This window comes from Neodiprion pinetum, chromosome 4 (genome assembly GCF_021155775.2).
Source record: "Neodiprion pinetum isolate iyNeoPine1 chromosome 4, iyNeoPine1.2, whole genome shotgun sequence".
In the NCBI taxonomy this organism is placed as follows: Eukaryota; Metazoa; Arthropoda; class Insecta; order Hymenoptera; family Diprionidae; genus Neodiprion; species Neodiprion pinetum.
The window spans coordinates 26,284,479-26,305,346 of NC_060235.2; the positions used below are offsets into that span (position 1 = coordinate 26,284,479).

At 40.2% G+C, this 20,868-nt stretch overlaps 2 protein-coding genes across 5 annotated transcripts in view; one reads left to right on the top strand and one right to left on the bottom strand.

The window, feature by feature from the left end:
• The window catches only part of LOC124216720 (tyrosine-protein kinase RYK), a 69,780-nt gene that overhangs the window by 46,773 nt on the left and 2,139 nt on the right, over positions 1-20,868 (top strand). For all 3 annotated transcript variants that reach the window (XM_046621592.2, XM_046621594.2, XM_046621593.2), the window contains 5 exons: positions 7,385-7,559; positions 9,602-9,806; positions 17,894-18,050; positions 19,174-19,441; positions 20,544-20,730. In XM_046621592.2, coding sequence (XP_046477548.1) covers positions 7,385-7,559; positions 9,602-9,806; positions 17,894-18,050; positions 19,174-19,441; positions 20,544-20,730 — 992 coding nt within the window. The remainder of the gene's footprint in view (positions 1-7,384; positions 7,560-9,601; positions 9,807-17,893; positions 18,051-19,173; positions 19,442-20,543; positions 20,731-20,868) is intronic.
• Positions 622-4,205, bottom strand: LOC124216721 (luciferin 4-monooxygenase-like). Of its 2 annotated transcripts, XM_069135633.1 has the most exons (8): positions 4,056-4,205; positions 3,784-3,989; positions 3,569-3,697; positions 2,565-2,772; positions 2,007-2,488; positions 1,366-1,765; positions 1,037-1,278; positions 622-944 (listed from the first exon to the last, which is right to left on the bottom strand). In XM_069135633.1, exons 2-8 carry the CDS (start codon positions 3,790-3,792, stop codon positions 783-785), a joined length of 1,632 nt encoding a protein of 543 aa, XP_068991734.1. In that variant the 5' UTR covers positions 3,793-3,989; positions 4,056-4,205; the 3' UTR covers positions 622-782. The 2 variants fall into 2 exon arrangements, with proteins under 2 accessions (XP_068991734.1, XP_046477551.1); XM_046621595.1 differs by having other exon boundaries at positions 3,784-4,205.

A 20,868-nucleotide genomic window follows, 5' to 3' on the forward strand; every position in this document is an offset into this window, starting at 1 on the left:
GGGGTTCGTGTTAATCCAGCTGGACTTAATTTCGGACGAGCGTAAATCTCAGTTTGCCACCGTTTGATTGCGGTCGTCCCGAGGTCGGCAGACGGGGGCGGTTTATGTCCATGCTGGCCAAAACCTGCGAGAAGAGGAAGGGAAGCTTCCCTTTCTAGATCCCACGGTCAATGGACCGATTCCTTGAGGCTTGAATCCCGTCGAGACGCGGGCAACATTTACACCGGTATAAGGTACGGGTATACGGGTAATTCCACGTCAAACGAAACAACAGCTTATCTCATATTTTTTAAATCGATCGAAGCTTTCTTCACTTAAAATATTATATGCACGAATAGAAGGTACGTGTTTCTTACTCTACGGCGAACAACTTTTTTTTTTTTATTCAACTGAAGAATGTATATGAATGAATGAATTGAAGATTTTGCTGGAAAAGTGAGCGTGCCGTCTAATTATGAAGTGATCTGTGTGGAATTGTGCTGGTAAAACTCTCAGCCATTGACCTGTGGATCTGCTTATCAATGGTAATGTGACTGGTCGTTGACTATTGATAGCAAACGACCTCTTGAACTCAGATAGTGATTGTTCCAAAATCTAGCGTATCTCAGTAAGAACTCTCAATTTTATATCCTCATTCCACATATTCATATTATTGAATATGAAATGTAGCGATCGTTATCAGATAGGAGATTTGTCTGTTATACAAGCTTAATAATATTTTCTTAAGAATTACTGGGCTGGATACAAAATAACTAACGTAGTTTATTGCTAAACAGGTAAATTCAAGGTGTCACCATGGCCCTCGCCAAATCTCTTAGTTTTCGGCGTTGGAACTTTCCGGTCGAAGTTTTGGGAATATCCTCGAGAAACGTAACGCCACCACGAAGTCGATAGTGGTCTGGCATCCTTGCGGCTACCAAATCAACTATTTCGGTTTCAGTGATCTGAAATATTTTGAGTGAATTGCCACGGCACAACCTTCAGTCTGGGGTTATGAACTCATAGCAAGGTGTCGGAATGATAGATGAAAAATTACCTCCTCACGTATGTCAGAGCCAGTTACCCTGACCACAAACGCTATCGGATGTTCCACATCATCAAGATGCGGTTGGCCTACAACAGCCACTTCCATGACTCCAGGATGAGTCAGTATCAGATTCTCGATTTCGGATGGATATACATTGCGACCATGATACCATATAATCTCCTTAATTCTGTTAATCACGAAAACGTTCCCATTCTCATCGTAGTAACCGAAATCTCCAGAGTGGACCCATCCTTGAATGATAGGATAAGCGGACAACATTTCAAGAACCACAAATACCATTGTAAATTTGCCCCTAAAGGTCTGTCAATCCCGCTAACCTTCCTCGTCAACGATCTCGGCTGTGGCTTCAGGATTCTCATAATAAGAGTTCATCATGAAGGTGCTCTTCAGCAGTAGTTCACCTTTTTCACTGGGACCCAACAAGCGGTTGGTATCCGGATCGATTACCTTCAACTTTGCATTTTCCACAATTTTACCGCAGAAGGTGGTAAGCCCTGAGTCCAGCGACTGGAGTGAAACACATCCAACTTCCGTCGTGCCGTAATTTACGACGATCTGGATCTTCGGGAAGCGCTTGGACAAAGCTTCGTAAGACGTTGTGGAGAGCGGTGTTCCACTAAAAATCACTCGAGTTAAAGAAGAAAGATCGTAGAGGCCCAATACGTCAGATTTTAAGAATCTGTTGAGCATGCCGGGACTCACGTGAAGCCAGTTCACCTGAAATTACATGTACCTGAATTTCTGAGTGGTTATTTCAACGGAAATTCGGGTCACCTCTGCCATGCAAGTTTTCCTATACATTTTTTCACCAACTAAATTTAAACTTTGGCAATCTCGACCGATTTTTGACGAATCTTTTTCAGACAGTAGAAGGATTTGCGAATTCTTACAGAAGTTGTTACGTGGCGGATTAGGCTACTCGATACATGGAGAATACTTCAAAAACGTCTAAACTTACTTTGTATTTTTCGATTATGGCGAAAATTGAGGGTTCGTCAAAGACTTTTGTTATCAACCTGGGTATACCCCAACCTAGACTCATAAAAGAGCAGTGTAGTCCAGTGATCCAACTAAAGTGTGGAAGGTACAAGCAAATCTTTCCATCCATTCCAAAAATTTCGGATTTTATGCAAAACTGCATCAGGAGAGCGGCGTGGCTCATTGCAGGATCTTTTGGCAGGTCCGTTGTTCCAGAAGAAAATAGAATTAAAGCAATCTCCCTCGAAGACTCGATCGGGGTACACTTAAAATTCATCACCTCTTCGGCATCTTGTTTTGCGATTGCGCTTTCGAAATCAATGAAACCCGTACAACGGCCAAAGACGACTATTTTTGCATCAAGTTTTGTTGCTTTAAGCGATTCCTCTACAGCCGCAACTCCTTTCTCACTGACGAATATTATTTTTGGTTTAGTGACACTCAACCGGTGATAAAAGTCAGCTGCAAAAAAGGTTTCATATCTCCAATATATTGCATAAAAATCGTCTGCATCTAACGTCATACGCGATGTACTCACATGTTTCCAACGCTACATCCGAAGCAGTAAAAATAGCCCCAAGATACAATGCTGCGTAGCAAGGTATCATTGCATCGAGTTGATGTTCGGAATAGATCGCAATGACGTCTCGTGGAATCAGACCCTGGGACTTCATCCATAGGGCGCATCTAACGCTTCGCTCTCTCATTTTTCCGAAAGTGTATATTTCGCCAGTAGCGGTATCAATCTAAAACGGAAAATCGTGAACGAGTATGCTTACTCGGTTTCACCGAATTTAATGTACTGGTTGTCGGAAATTATTTTACTTTCCTCTAATTTTGCCAAGGGACTCAATGGAGAATAAAAAATGTTGTCTGGCGCAAATCGATCTTTTTTTTTTGTCATAATGCACGAAAACCGACATTCCGTACAATGTTTTGGTATATTGGATCATGAAAAATGGTTTCGTTGATGATTTTTTTGCTGGGATTATCCAATTTTGTGATGTATTTTGTTGAAAACATAATAATTTAAACGTGTGAATTTCAAAAAAAAAGTCCCATGTATGTGAAAATCCGGTTTGCATATCGTGCTTCATATTACTGCACTAAGAGAAATTTTTAGTTCCGATTACCACCCAGTCCTAAACTATTTTTATTTTTTACCACAATCGAAAATTACAGTTCTAGGTACAAAATGAAAATTAGTTTTGTAGCTGCTACCAGAAAGTCTAGTATCCGTGATTGTTCTTTCTCATTACAATTACTGTTACTATATTTTCTTGTGACTGTTGCGAAAATTTAATGCTTGTGCAACAATAAATTGATGTTAAAGCCTTACTCAACTAAAAAAAGTACAGTAAACCGAACAAACTGATTTTACGTTGCAATTACCAAAAAAGGATCAACAATAGCGCAAAATGGTTAGTTGTATCTCGTTTTTCGTAACTCCAACAATATTCAAAGAGTTGTTTTAACGATACCTGTTTTACTGAATTTTTCTAGTTACTATAACAAATGAAATTTTTCTCAGTGTAATATTACCTGACCCGTCAAGGCTGGATTGCTTTCTAGTCTATCCAGTACAAATTTTCCAACACTGTTATAATTGGCGTTGTAAGAGACTTGTTCGCCCTCTAGTACGTGGTTTCTTATTCTAAATCCTGAATTATTCTGAAAAAAGACTTGGATTGATCGAGTGTTTCATACGCAAGTAATCAGCGAAAATCTGTGTCAAAGTATAAATATATTTTACTCACCACATTCATATTTTTAGACGGACTTTTTCAGTCAGGTTTTTTGCTGTAGAAGTTCAAATGAATGTCACGCCGTGTGTTAAGGGTATTCGTTTACATTTTTTGAGTCTCGGCAATATGCACTAAATACGGATGGCACAGCTACTTTGAATACCATTAATTGTAATGCGCATACGTTTCAATTAGTGACAGGTTTCACCTTTCGAAAACTGAGAAAGATTCGATACGAGACTTTTTGAAATTCCACTACAAGATTTTCCAGTACTGATACTTACCGCAGTCTGAGAAATTAAAAAATAATCCAACAATTGTACCCAAAGTTGCGCTTAGATCGCGAAACCGAGGATAATCAAATATTCGAAATTTCAGATTCTATCACCGCTATTCGTGATCGAAATTTCAGAGCCTATTACCGCTATTCGTGAACGACGATCGAATACTAGTAAAGACGTTTATGCGACTGATAAAATTTGGTTTGAGTTATGAAATATGAGCGTAAGCATCCTGACGTTAACGACGCGATAAATTATTCAACAGCTCGTGCGGAAGGCACTGTTAAAGAGTTGCACAATAACTTCGTTAAACTTGTAAACAATTTAAGGGACAGTTAATTTAATATGATCTACTTATCCAAGACACTGATGTTGCAAGTAATTCATCTATCTATAAAGTGGGGTCGTTGTCACGTGTTGTGACACTGATTTACAGAGCTTTGCTTCCTCACCCTCGCCCCCCCCCCCCCTTCCTCCTTCCTTTTTCTTTCTCAGCACCGATTTTATTTCAACATTTGAAAATATACCCTACACCGAACTAATTCATTTTTATAGTACGTAAAGGTCAATCTTGGTATTTTAAACAAACACATTTGCATTATAATTACATCTGACTTCATTTGGAGAGTAAGAAATATTAACCGCGAGGCTTTTTCAAAATTCTACCATAGGCTTTGAAAGAAAACAATCCAACCATTGCGCCTAGTCAAAATAATAACGAATTTCATATTGTAAAAATACTTTCGAGCGTTACTGTAAACCTAACATATACCTAACATAGAGTTGAACGTAAAATTTAACCTATTAAATTCTTATACTGAGTCTATGACGTCAGTAGTCATGGTGGAGTGATAAGCACCCAGTAGTATTTATCAATGGTAATCTTGTTGGTCATATGTTATATAAGTATAAGACTCCAAACTATGTATTTGTTCACACATCTAGCGTGACATTCATGATATATGTAACAATGTAACATGCTTATTGTTAGTGTCATACTTTTGTATATCCTGACAGTCTAAGGCTTGTAAATACTACGATTCATTAGCTCATCGCAATTCTTACGCAAGGCTCAATGAATTATAATGAGCTTGAAAAATCAAACCCATGTGAATAGGTAATTTTTTTCAACAAGCGTACCAACAAACAATTGAACCAGCAGAGTAAAGCAGAACCAGAGAAAATCGACATATGTTTTCCGTCTCTTATTCCTGAGCAACTCGGGTCAGGAAACTCTCGAGGAAAATTTGTCGTGAACAATTAATTGAAGAAATTCCCAAGCGAAAGAGAATGACCGGGAAATTTTGAAATGGAGATTTAAGGTGTAAAGGGAAAATGAAAAGCTACGGCAAAACTCAAGTATGGTATAACTCAAGTACTTCGACGGTACTTACCAACCTACCTCGAGTCCGATTCTCACAGCGATTTATTTAGCAACATTTTTACCGTACCTTTCATACCCTGTATTCTAGTTCTCTTTTGCCCTATTCTCTCTTTCGCCGTAGTACTTTCATTTTCCTATTTCGCTTTATTTTCACCCGTCTCATCGCACCCGAGCGATTCTCTTGATGTTTTCCCTCGCTCGATCTCCCCCTTGACTATCTTCTTCTTTTGCCTCGCCGCCTCTTACGGTCCCGATCCACAACCTCGGCCACCCTTATCGCCACTTGGGCAGACAACGAGTTGCGTTTCGTTGAGACCCTGAATATACAACCGTCCGACTAGATCTCTCGCTCTAAGGCAGCATTCTGCACTTTTCTCCCCGTAACATTTTCACTTTTTTGCCACTTTCTGCGCCGTCTGAGTAAAGGCTCTGGCAAAGAAGCGTCGGAACTTGACGGGGGTTGTGAGACAGGAAGATACGACATTCTCTCAGGGTTTTATTGGCAAAGTTTTCGCTCAGGAATCTCGCAAGTTCGCCAAGTGGTCAGACTCTCTTCAATTTCTGCCTTCGTTAACCGTCACGTCCTTGACTGACGTCTTTCTCAAAGGAATTTTATTTTCCACCATTGCTGCAGCAATGCATTTTAAATTCGCACTATGCTCCATCTGTCTATCCGTTACTATAACTCCTTATACGGGAGTGGGCAAGTATCAAAGGTGCCGCAACGCGTCGCTTTTCTCTACTTCGTTCCGCTGTGAGATGATGGTATGAAATCGAGTAAAACGAAAGGATCTAATGAGGTGAACAAAAAGCTTTTCTTCTTTGCAGGAGGCAGGATTGCATCGAGACTTATCAAAGTTATTAATTTTTCCAAAGTTGCCGACAGCTGATGCGGTTCGTAAGTTGGAATTGACAAAGGACTTGAAACTATGCATGTACGTATGGTTTTGCAACTCGGTATAAGGATGCACATTTTCCATCAGTAGGAAATAAGAAGAACCCTGCGAACTATTCGACTTTATTCTATTATCTCCGTTCTCTCGGGAGTAAAAGTTTCTTTGTCGAGTATTAGCGTGGCTTCGGCTCGGTTTCGGTGAACCCAATGCAATTTCGCCTCCGTCAGCTTAATGAAATCTGAAATAAACGCTGTGCTGTTCACGTCTGAAACAAGATTTTTCCAATTCTATTTTGCGGAGTAAAACCGTGGCTTGACGTCGACTCTGTTTCAGTCAATCATTCTTATCAGCAGCCGTCTACATTCTAACGCAATTCGTTCGTTTCTGACTCAGGATTCTAAGGCGACACGTCTTTGCGCAGTTTATCGTTTCTACTGACGCGTGTATAAACATAAATGTTTAAATCGCAATTGCACGTTTCCTAATTTCCAACAGACTAATTAACTGTTGCTTATATTTGCGACGTTCCGACTATCACGCAACTGAACAACGCAACTGAGCAACTGAAATTGGTAAGTCAGACATTTCGCAAGTTCTTACAGAAAAATGATTTTCAATAGAAGAAAATCGCGAAAACTGCATACTCAATAAAAAGAACCAGTGGGTAGGTATAGGTAATAGGATATTGAAAAACGCATTGAAGCAAAGTGAAGTGAACTCTACCGTCTCTGATACACTCATTCATACAGCTTTCTATGCAGAACATTCCCCGTCAATGGAAAGGACTCAAGTTCTTGTCCAAAGTACTGAATTGATTCCAGGCTACCGTCGCATTTTTGTAAATCGACCGTACTTGACTCTCAGCGTAATGTATACTCTCAGAGTTCAGTTCATGGACAGATTCTGAAACTTGCAATATTTTTTACCGTGAAAGCACAATCTTGTGAACCATGACGTTTCGTTCCGTTTCAAACTTTGACAAAGCAATACCGACAAGTCCAGAGAAATTTCTACTTCAAGGGATGAAATTTTTCGGTCAATTTCGTTTTCAGGTGTGGAAGCTCCACTGAAGAACAATTCAGTGAAGCTGGAAGCTGGCTCCCTGGTAACTGGCAGCGGAACACTCTACGTGGCAGCGGCTTGTGCCTGCGCCCTGGTTCTCGTCGTTGCAAGCGTGGTCAGTGCCCTATACATCAGGAACAGCAAGGCCAGGGTTCAAGAGTCACAGTAAGTACCTACAGCGATAAAGTTTCTCCAGGACACTAAGCCGCACAAGCCTCACTTAATTACCTCAAGCATTTTCCTTATTTACACCGCGGAAACACCAGAAACGTGGTTAAGCTTCGAGCGCTGCAGAATATTAATTGTTGAATGAGTCTTTCAGCGCATTTACTGTAAGATTTCATGATATTTATTCATTGTGATCGTTGCAGCTTATTTTGGCTGTGCATCTTGAAGAATGGAGAATCTTTGAATAAAAACAGTGCAGAGGCGCGAAATTATTCAACGTCGTCGTTACAAAGACCTGTTTCAAAACGGCAATGAATGTCTTAATTCAGAGTTCAAACCTTTTGCATTAATTATGAAGATATGAAGTCAATATGTCGATACCCGAAAAAGACTGTGCGAGTGATAAGACTTATCATAGGTATATACCCAATTACCCATTTATTGTCTAAATTACGAGAATTTGTTTATTGTAAGGTAAATCTAGTAGTTATTGACACGCTTAGACCCAATTATTGAGCCTTTTATTTTCAAAAGTTATAAATTGGCTGCGCAAATTTTGAATTTCTAGATGACTAAAACCAATTGCTACAGGTTTAGACACTACAAATTTAATTTTTTAGTAATTTCGGACCTAAGCTTCAAACGGATACAACCAAAAACGGTCAATAATTGGGACATTTACCTTAGTCATCTTTACAATTAGATCAATTCTTCCGATGTCTTCTTCGATAATTGAGCAGCTTGCACCCTAACGACAGATCTTTATCAGTCCACAATCCACAGTCACCCATAAAATTGTCTCGCTCGCCAATCACAAGCAGTAAATTAAGTCGTCATCATAACAGCCGATCTAATAACCGCACTGTTATCGTACAGACAGCAAAACACCCTGGCGGGGACTATTAGAAATCGACTCAATAATTTTTCGTAGAGCGAGTGGATTGATTGGATATTTCTCGGCAGAATAAGCACCAACTTGGCCGTTTCGAAACGCTGCTGGGGTTCCCTCGTGCAAGCAAGTAACTCTTGGTTGACCACAGTTTACGGTCAGACAGCCACGTGTAGACAGAGTCAACGGTGTACGGATGCACAGGCGTACCGAAGGTTGGGTTTCCTCACCGTCGCGTCGAGTCCCATAACCCTAAGTTAACCCCAGCGTCCAACGCGACCGCAGGCACAACCGCAGGACGTCGACCGCCCGCCATTAATAATTACTTTTCTCGATGAGCCCGGTGAATTGCCTTTGAAATCGATTGACTTTGAGGCGAGTTTCCGTCCCAGAGACACGTCGAAAGTACTTTGACAAGCTCCCAGCGCACCGAGACTGCATTAGTAATGAAATAGCTCGAATCCATAAAAATAAGCGTGAATCCCGGAAATAGGGGGAAGAAAACTACGCCCGTCCTACTGGGAATTCATAGGACCTCATCTGAATGAAATATCCTTTCAATAAGCCGGGTGATCTGTCGGTTGCTTGGCACGATTCCCCGACATTTTATTACCCGCTTCTCCTCCGGTTCAAGGATTTCCTCGAGGAGCATACGGAAGTCGAGATCCCCACTGCATTGCAGCTCGATGTAAGGATGAGGATAAGAGGAGACCCTTCGCTGCGAATCCGCTGCTCCGGGGTCGGGCAATTGTCTCTCTCGGGATATATTAGCTCTTTGAGGCTCTGCACCCTAATAACCAGGCGCGGATCCGGTCTTCCTCAAAATCCCCAACCCCTCCGGATAGTGTAACGGAAATCTTACATTCTTCGTCTGTTTCTCGAGATATTGGCGGGGATTTTCGCCCCCGATCGACGAGCCGCGTCTCTTACAGATCATTCCATACGCGGTCGAGAGGAGACACACGACGCACGTATGTACGCGAGGTGTATTAGCTTCGCGAAGCGACCCTCCTTCGGCGGAACACACACGTGCCTATATTTGAACTCTGACTGTGAGGAAAAAAGATCCGGAGGGGTGAATTCGTAGAAATGAAAAAAATAAAAGTGACTTCGAGAGGGGAGGAACTGAATTGACGATATACTGTTTCAGGAAAACGCTGCCGTGCTGCAGCTACACAGCAGCTACTACCGGAGGTCTGACCGGGAGTTCGGTCCTCGTAAGGGTGGACACTCGCCCCGGAAGTGCGAACTCCGGAAGCTACGCGACCATCGCCGACTTGGAGCCACTTTACGCTAGACCCTGTGGGTCAAGGGCGAGTTATTACGCTGCCAGTCACGTGACACATCTCAGTCAGGTAAGCACTCGGGCGGAAATGATCGTTTGACTGATGTTCTTGATTTCTGTTGTTTGTTTGTAATTTTATTCGTAATTAGTCTCTCGGAAAAATACTTTGCTTCCCGAATGATCACCTTCAATTCTTCAACGTTCAGCAACTAAAGTCGAAAAGCCCTCTGTTTGTAAAATTGATCCTAAATTGTCTATCGCAAATCTAGCGTTGCGGCAGGTATTATTGAGAAAAAATAAAACTGGTCTTATTGTTTGAACAAATCTTTTCACTTGTCAAAAATTGTTTTCTAGTTTTCTAAGAGTTGCGAAAGATTGATGGCCATAATTTGCATAGTTTTAAAACCATTCGGTTGGGACTCCTGGAAATCTCCTAAACAATGATTCAAATATGTAAACTTACAGAAAAAGACTATGAGAAGTTCCTGATTTGATCACTTGGAATCTTTCCTAACCGTCTCTGCTTTAGTAGGAAAAAGAATCAAATTGAGAGACTGATCTCTGAAAAACTAGTTGTACATTTCTTTATTACGAATGGTGATAAACTATTGGTGGAGCTTTCGAATAGAACCAACTTGAAAACTTGGCAAACGGTCAAACCGTTCACTAAGCATTACAAGCGTTCATGGCGTTTCATCGTTTGCTGAGGGATAGCAGGTCGTTGTTGAAAAATTCAGCGATGTATGAAACGATATCCATTATATTTTGACGAGTGAATGCACAAAGGGATGTCAGTAAGACAAAAGGTTGCATATACTGGAAAAATACTCCAGCAGGATTGACTGTAATGAGCTGATATATGCGCGTGATACGGTAACAACCAGCTCTTGCGTATTTACTTCTATCGCACCCCATGATTTTGAGTCGTTATTTGATCTGGCTCTTCTCGAATGAATTCATAAAAAAATATTCCCGTGAATTTGAGCGTTGAAGTATGCAATGCCAGACTTTTTAACGAACCTAATTACAAATCTGAATGCGACTGACATTCTAACCGTAAACGACACAATTATCGAACGAATAATGATCCAAGAAATTGAAATGGCAAGATTGGCCGGAAAGCAAAGGTCTAAACATTGAGGAAACTTATTGCTGGAAACGTGACGTTGCCAAACTAAACAAGGGAAATATCAAAGAATTATATTACCTCTCATGGCAAACCTTTTATTCGGCCTGAAGGAAAGGACCTCTAAAATCATAATTCGGCTACAGGGAATTGTTCCAAATGGAAAATCGCTGCCCATGAAAACGAAATATCTCGAACGACACATAATTGTAGTTTTTGAGCCCTATTTTCCCAGGGTTTTTGGGTTTGATTAAGAGAATATTCAAACTTTGTCGCAAAACCTCGGATCATGGTTTTAATATCTAATCGTAGCCAACCGTTCAATCACGAAAAGAGCAAAAGTTCACCGAACGAACTCGAGGAACAAGTTCACCTGTGATCCACGTGGCGGTCAAGTGAGATATTAATGAAGAAAAAATCCATGTTTGAAATATGCTGCATCAGCTGTTTGAATCGCCTTTGTAATTGAACGTTTATTCAGGGCAAATAAAACTTTTTCTGCTTTTTCATTCCAATGGGTAAAAAAAATCTAACCGTATAAAACTTTTTCTCGCATTATTCGCATGGTACATATTCAGAGAATACCGAGAAAGAATAATGTTCGACTGCGAATATTCCCAGCTTTATAAGTGAGTTTAGTTATAGGATATTCAGTAGACGAACAACGTTGGTTTCAATTCTTCTATGCATTAAATTTCGAGTGGTATAACTTTTCAACTCGAGTTCGAAATATCAAGAAACTTCGCGCATGTTAGCTCGATTTGCAAATATGTATGCGCAAATATGATAAAAAAGAAATTGCTCAGAATTTCTAGTCTTCGAGTTTCTGGTTTTTGAAGTACGTACAAATTTATGAACAGTTCGGTCCACTCTCGGCATTCACAAAGGGGTTCAACGATCTGGGAGTGTAAAATATGTATGCGGATCGACAATTTGTCGCCACGTCTACCGATGGAAGTAAAGTGAAGCAAATAGGATATGATGCGCCAACATTTGTGCTGTGGATATACACGCGGAGTAGAGACGGGTGCACGGCCGTGTACTTATGATATCGATTGAGGGTAAAATTATTGATACCGTGTTTTCAAAGGCCTACGTAACTGCGTTGTGAAATGTCAGCTTGTACACGTATATCATTAAAAGTAATCCACACCACGTGTACACGTCGCTACTGATCCTGTGTATGTATTATGTGGAAAATTACATGTGAATCAAACCGACGTCTGACCCTCATCGTTTCTGGTTTTGTTTGAATTTTTTTCTGCAATTATGCCTTCTCTGAAACAGTTCCCTGAATTTTTTCTGATTTTTTATTCGACTGCTCAATTATTTATGAATATTTGAAGTGATTTGGAAAAGAACTTTTTTCTCAGAAACTATGTTTTCTATTCTATACGTTCAAAGACCGGGCCTATGATGGGCGGATTTTTTCCCATATTTTTTTGGTCGACTAAAACAGTGTTTGAACGGTCTGAATATTCTCGAAAAATTCACAAAGCTGGTGTTTTTCAATTTGAACATTTCTAGACCGGTTCCATTACGTAACAATTTTTGTCTGTTTGTTTCAGTATGAAATCTGTGTGAGAGTTTTCAAATTGAAAACCAACCACTTCCAAATTCAATATTTGAAAATCAAATTGACTGGGTTTTCAGAAAGGTTTAAAAATTCCTATACTAAAAACGGGTAATTGAAGAATATCAAAAATTTTTTCGGCGGTTCCTCGGGGTTATACTATTACCAGGGAAATCCTAGGTAAAAATGGAAAATGTCACGGTCAGTCCTTTACTGAGTTGGCGCATGGAATACCCTATATTAAGGTGTACGGATATCTACGCAAACACGACAAAAGGTTATCGAATTCGCTCGGCCGCGACCCCTCGACTCCTCCATTTCCGGGAAAACTCGAGCACGAACACAGCCCTGCAAATCCACGTGTGTGAACCACACGCGGTACGGTGAAAACCAACACGTGTAGAAAAACATACTGACCACGAGCCGCGTTCGCTTTGCAGCCTTTTCGAGAGGGAATTGGCTAGATTTTCAGTCCCCTATCCACCTTGTCTGTGAAACTAAACCTCTCTGTGTCCGAGCAGAGAGAGCTTGCGAGAAAACGGGCGATTAAAATCAAACTACCCGTTGCGTGGAGCTTGCGGAATCTTTTGAAGCCCGACGGGAATTGCTTCGCGTGCCATTTCAAGCTGGTATGTTGCTATCCGCAAAGGATACGACATTTCATTTATTTAAACCCGTACCAGGGCTCACGTGGCTCTTTTACACCGAGAAATTTCATCAGTATCCCCAAATTATCGACGTCTGGACTTTGGGGAAATACTGATTCTTTTACGAAATGTCAAAAAATTAACTTAGAGTGAAACTAGGCACGGAGAAATTAATACTGTCAATACATACGAACCTTGTACACCAAAAGCCCTGTTCGCATGTGATTATATTTTTGTATATATTATTCACACTCGACACATCTAACCCTACAAAAACTAACATGATACACGAATCGAATTATGCGAATTAACGAACGATTTTATCTCAACTAATCAACTTTGTTTCATCATTCCAAAATGGTATTATTTATTACCGACCATTAAAAATTTATCGATTCTTCAAACATTTTTCCGTGTTCTCTGAATAAAATTTTTTAAACAAAAGTACAACTCATAGATGAATCTATGAAGCCTGAACCAAGGAGCCTGCAGATGCTAATAAGCGCCATTAATGCCTATATTGCTCAGTGAAGCAATTGAAATAACTAATTGTAAGAGACGATCCACCGTAGTAGCCATTCCTTTATCCGTGTAACGTCTAGAAGAATTCAGTGAAATTCTATCAATACCGTGACCGAAAATCGTGTCTGACGTGAAAACGGCGAATTGGTTCAAATCAGATAGTGCGATTATTTCATCGAGTTTCAAGTTCAAAACGAGTATTTCCGAACCAATTTTTTCGTCCGCCATTGATGATCAAATATTAGACCAGAAGCCGTTTATCGTTCCCATTCGTCAATTCGAAAAATCAATTTTCACACAAGATGTAATTAAAATCAGGCGATTCACTCGATAATTTCGCTATTGAATCTACGTCATCTCGTGCCGTTCCCTCAAGCTGCGTACACATAACCACCATAAACATATGATATAACGTACACTCAAATGCATACGTATGATCCATTTAGAATTTCGATGTCAAGGACAAAGGACTTAGGCTCGTTCTCAATACCTTTCTCGAACACACACACACGAATACACCTAATTCGCATGCGGGGCGTATCGTTGAAATACCTACCCAGTTTCCCTTCGGCTCGCCCCTCGAGGCCTCGCATAATACTACACGTCGGCAAGTGTGCGGGGCTAAATCGAAGGGCGGATGGAAAGGGCGCCTGGGATGTTACACACGCGGTTACCTCTCTTACGGAGCAGCGACCTCCTCGGCGACCCTTCGGGATCCAGACGCACTGCGGGATGAGAAGAGGTGGAAGTCCCTGTGATTGTTTCGGCTTTGATCTTGGATCAATTTACCGGGATACAGGCGCTGCGACACGCCGAGTCTGCCCTTATTCCTCCTTCAGGGCTCGCGTCGCGTCTTATACCTACAACGGTGTAAGACGATACGCTTGAGAATCCAGTTTCCGGAATCTTCGCCTACTTCAATCTACCGCGTACAATTGGCTGTATTATTACGTCGCGTCGCAGGGACGGGGAAATTAATTGCGAAACGTATTTCTATATCGCTTTGATATCAACTTCGCAGGAGCTCGTATAGTCAGGGGTATAATGTACCGTTGGCCTTTTCGAATGTCGACTGTTAGGAGACGGCGAAAAATTTCATTTAGCGAGTTGCAACGAGCCAATTTTCATCTTATTTAATGAGAAAAATTTCATTTCTTATAGTTACGAGGGAATTAAAGTGAAATGGGTATTGTTACAACGATAGTTCAAATAATACTCGTATTACGAGAAAATTTCAGCTTACAGTCAACTGCGATATTAAATCTGTTTGTTCAGTCAATCACATTCTTTCAGTTGAATAAGACCGTAACATCAATTTGCTGTTGCAACAATATCAAGTTATCGATGTAGTTACAAGAAAATATAGTATGAGCGACCATGATCAAAGAATAGTAACGTTTACTAGATTTTACGACGACAGCTGCAAAACTTATTTTTGTTTCATACGGTAAATATCGATAATATTTAAGGACTGAAAAGCTAGAAGATTTTCTCATTGTCAGTGTGCGTAAAGAATGTTCAACCCGAACTCTCCCACGAGCAGGAAATCACGTAGAGTCTGTATAACTGCACTTTGAGTTTCATCTCTATTAATTCTCCTCGTTGCGCATATTTCACCCCAACGATTCTTATCGAATAATATATAATAATGTATCGCTTTTATACCACGCTACTTGTTGTTCAAAATACAGCGATACAAGATTTCCCAAACTTGAATAGTCGATAAAATTTGGATACCTCATATCGATAAACCGACAATCGTTGAATTCTCAGCACAACTCGACCTATCATAAAAAAGATTAGGGCAAAAAAATGAAGTGATTTATTCAGAAAACTGAAAAAAGGAGACCAAATTACGATTGCATTAGTAAAATTTATCCAAATATTTGACGTTGTCTTTATTAAAATCTGCGAAGATGCTGACGGGTAAAATTGTTTCTCAAGTGAGCACGCTCAAGTTACTAGAAAAATCTTCTTTGTCAAAAGTCGGAAACGTCATCGCCAGGTTTTGGTTACCCGAGATCAATTCACACGTATATTAATGTCCCCGAGAACAGTCTCGCTCGTTTTTCAGCGTCGCGAGTCTCCCTTCTAACCATAATTAACGAGTCTCCATCGTACCGCACGTGCGGTAATGACATGGAAAATCTGACCAACCCGTATCAAAATGTCTCAGGAGGATAATTATCGGGATAAAAGGCTTTGGCCGTAGCACACAACGTTTCGAACGCAGAACCGTACATAAACCCGGTCTCAGACCCAACGGATATTGGGTGTTAAAGGCTTGGGTAAAAATCCGACGGGAGTTGTTATTTAAAAAAATAAACTCATGAAAATGTTTCGCCTAATTATGCTGCGAATGGTTCCATCTCTTTGAAGTCATTGATGATACAGGCTTGAAAAGTAGGTGAATGTTAGAAATTTATACCTCAACAGAGGAATATTCAATTCAATTTGGGTTCGACTTATCCAAAAGTATGTTAATCGAACTTGATTTACGTATTATTTTTACTGAAATCAATGAATATGTAGGAAGCATTATTTTTGACGACATTGTCAGCCATTGCACTTGGTAGCATGTTTTGCGGTTCCTACGATATATAAAAAACCGCTGAATCAATTTCATCCCTTCAATATGATTCGAACATCCTTTTGAAGTTGAATTACGATTTTTCATCCAAAATTGACAACTTTCTTTTTATTTACTTAACACAAGAATACGATGATTAGAGAAAAATCTACATTGGAAAAAAGGGTAAACTGTCTAAGAATACTGTTTCCAAATTTTTATCAATTGGGTTCACAGTTTTTGAGATATCGTGTGCTCGTATTTGATGGCCTCGCTAATTTTTTCGGTTTTTCGTCACACTTTTGTTTTGCGCAGACAGCTGTGATATGGCTACTTTACAGCTAAACATCCAACATTCAGGCGTTCAAACGCTTTACGATTCAAGCTACCAGTAGAATTACAGTCAGTGCATAGGTATAATCAGAACGCTTCAGGCAATTCATTCCCATACTCGACGCATCATGATATCGTTGCCGTTGAAACTTCACGATCAGTCCACGCAGGCTATCAACGCGTATCGTAGATTAATCATCGGCAACGAATACATCTAGTCGCGTGTCCTGGTCCAGGCGTACGTACACCTAACGTGTTAGGTTGTGACTGTTTCAGGAGCACGCGTAGTCGGTTAAAACACGAAATCTGATGAGAACCCCTTAATACGTTGGTAACGCGTGTACTTGAACTGTGTAATATTTGATCCCCTCGTGTTACTGGCGCACGATTTTACCGACCGGATTACCGACATATCAGACGGTTCTCATCGGATTTCGTGTTTGAGCCAAATACGCGTGTCCTTGAATGGATCAAAATTCAACACGTTAAGTGTACATGTAGAGGGGAATATACGGACATACAATCGCACACTGCCGAAGCGGAGAGTGGAAGGGCGGATGGATGGAAGGGACGGGTTGGATCCCGCTTGGAGGCAAAACTCCGGAAAATTGAAATTAATGAATAGTCGAGTCCCGACGGCTCTTTCTCTCTTTATCTAGTCAGGCGATGGCGCCGCGGGCCGAGTTTCGCTCTCTCGACAAAGGGAAATTTGCTTCATTCTCGTGGTCCGTATCAGTCGAGGGGCAGCGCTGGAGTTGCAGAATTGTTACACCCGTTCGTATCGCGGAAAACCACACTTCGTGAAATTCTTCATCACCCCACAGGCTGCAGACGCGAGCGTGTGGCGGGACGGATATTGCGATCCGAAAAATTTTCGACAAACCATTTGAATCCCATCGTTCCTAATAAGGAAGTGATGCATTTGGATATCGATACTTTTCTAGTCAAATTATACCACGAGATGGGAACACACGTTGAGTGCAGTTTAGGGAATTATTAGTTTCGTAAGCTACGGCGATTCCCCTAGAAATTTAAAAAGAGACTCAGATTATGAACGATGTTCTTGATAATGATTTTTCATTTTTAACCGCTTTGAAACGGTGAAAAATACAGTAGAAGACTTGATCAATTATTATACTTCACCATGGCTTATCTTATTTGCATAACTTTCGAAAAAACTTTGGTAATAATTCGCCAATTTATCCTATTTATTTAACTATGAGAATTTTTGAATTCTCTTGGAAAATCAAATCAAACATTAATTTCAAACCGCCACACATGTTGAAGCAATTTTAATTTTCCTCGTAAGATAGAGTTCACAAAAACTAGAGACTGATTCATAGCTGGTACACGGTACAATGTATAAAACTTGCCTATCCTTTTCCAGGCAACGGATCCGTGTGACAAGGCGAAAGCTCTCGCCGTTCCCAGGTCAGCTTTGTACTGTCGAAACCTTGCCCAGGTCGGGACCTTCGGCCAGGTTTTCAAGGGAACACTGGAATTGGCTGGACGAGATCAAGAAGTGATCATTAAGACTGTCACAGGTAGGAATCAATTGCCAAAAATAATGTATATTGGGTTGACAATGCGCAGACACACGGTTTGTCAAATGATCTTCAAATAATTTCACATGTGTCATTCAAGAGACCCGAAAAAATTTCAAAACCTAGTTGAAATAATACATTATAATTAATATGTCACGTGTAACAGATTGGAATTTTCAAAAAGCCACATTTTTCTGGAGAAATCTTTTTTCTAAACCAACAACAATGGTCACATCAACTGTTAGTCATTCGGAATGTTGAGGAATCGGGATTCCACACTTTCTCATCTTTTCGGAATCTAGCACGTTCTACGTCTTACACTTTCAGGATTTTGAGGTTTCAAATTTTGGCTTTTCGGAAGATCATCCTTCGGGTGTTTGTTCATGCGGAATTATTGTCGTTCCAAATCTTGGACTACACCCGCTAATTATACGACACGCAATTATATTGGTATAACATTGACTTGTGTAATCTGTTCTTCAATAATTGTTTTGTTTCTCTTTCATGAATGTGTTCAAAATACAAAATAACCTTATTTCTCAAGAAACAAGACCCTGAGTATACAAAAAGTTTTAAATTACGATTGTTCAACGAAAATGAATTCAAAATGAGTTCTAGATACAAACGGCGACGAATTATAAGGGAATTATTTTTCGCTGAAATTTCAAAAGACTAAAATCAACCCGTTTGAACCGAAGCTCGATGAAATGATATTACATCGAAAATTACCTGTCGAGAACAAAGACACTTACAATATTTCGCGCATAATTGTAATTCTAACCGTTTCTGACGCAGTAGTCACCAATCTATATTCACGCGCATGATTTTCGAACGGTAAGCTGTTGCTTCGGTGAACCAAGTCGCCTTAAGGAACTTGACTTGGAAACGAAGCCCGTTATCACCGGCCCAAAGCGTTATCGGCTGGGAAAAAGGGTCGAAACTGTAGGAAAACAGACTAAAATCTAGACGCGGCCGCTACCTTCGTTTACCGAAGACTGAACTCAATACCTTAAAGTCTAAATGTTTCTCTCCCCATACCTATGATAATTTAAAAATTCACAAAAGTCACGATGATCCAATGAACGCAACTCGTTGACCGCACGACTGTTCTTCACATTTACAGAGGTGGCATCCGCCTATCAGGCTTCCCTCCTCGTCGTCGAAGGATCACAGCTCGCCGGTCTCGTTCACGCCAACATTGCTTCGCTGGCCGCGGCCTGCCTCGACAGTCCGTGCCCACTTCTGGCCTATAACTCGACGCCAAACGAGCTTAACCTGAAGCTCTACTTGACGGATGGCCGATATCATCCCGTCGCTAGGGACCTCGTCCACGTCGGTGCTCAAGTCGCAAGGGCAGGAGCTTTCTTGCATGGGCGGGGACTCTTGCATAGGTGCTTTCCAGCTTCAAGAATCTGGAGTTTAGTTCTGGCTCAACAATTTTTTTATCCGTATTTTTCGACGATCTGGAACTTTTTTTTTTTTATCTTGCAAAGTTTTTGGATATTAATCGAAGCAGGGGAAACGGCAGATGCTCAACCTACGTTATTTTCAAATTGTCAATTTTCTCATTATAATGTGCGGTCAATGTATTAGTCATTTCTTGTACATAACCACTTTCGAAAATCTTACTCTCCATCATGCATTTGATCACGAAAGGTTCACCCGGATTTTCTATATTCCATTAGTGATAAAATTATATCTGAATTCAAAAGTGAATCTACGTTCCTATTACCTGCGGATTCTATCACTGGAAGATTATACTTTTCTTTAACATTTTATTGGATGAAAATGTGAGGAAAACAAACAAGATATTTCGGTTAAATTTTAATTTGTCGCAGCCTACATTTTATTTGCGAAAACTGAATAAAAATTTTTATCGAAAAAACTGAACTTACCATCGATTACAAAAGGGATTAAAATATGATTCGTCGATTCACAACTAATTGTAAGTTATATGAAATTTGTTTAAATTCACTCACTTGGATTCAAAGTATTAACGAGTTCCGGAAAAATAAGATATGATGAAGTATAGAAACTCTGGATGTCAACACCTGTAACTATCGAATAAAAAAGTCAAGGCCCCAAAGCGCTTCGTACTTTAATTTCTATCGCAGAAAGTTTGAAGTGACAACAATTTTGAAATATTTTGCACCGCCGGCAGCGAATGAAACCAAAAAATTAACCAAAGAAAAAACCGCTGTAGAGATTTGGGGTTGAACAAAATTCGTTTTATAACTCAATTACGTGATTATTTTTCAATTATTTTGGCATCTTACAAACATCAAATTTGGAAAATCACAAATTGACGAATTAATTTTTCAGTCAGTTCTTATGCAAATGTATAATTTTGAAATTAAGTTTATATAATCACGGTTTGTTTAATGAACGAGGTACCATCTTTTTTTTCATCTGTTTCAGCATATAAAGTTTAGAAATTTCTTCACGTTTCATCAACAATGACTGTAATTGAAGTCTATCGTTTGAAAATTTCAGGGATATCGCGGCGAGAAACTGCCTCATAGAACCGGTCAGCCTTCGCGTCAGGCTTGCCGACGCTGCTTTGGCACGGGATCTTTTCCCTCAGGACTACCACTGTTTGGGCGACAATGAAAATCGACCCATTCGGTGGATGGCCCTTGAAACTCTCATCTATAATCAGTTCAGCACTGCCACCGATGTGGTGAGACAGCACAGTATTACTCGGATGAAAAAAATTTCATCTGTTTAAGTTACTAGATAATTCTAGCAGAATGGGTATGGTTGATGCAATGATTTGAACACTCTCAATACCACCAAGTTATGATAGAAATCACAAAAT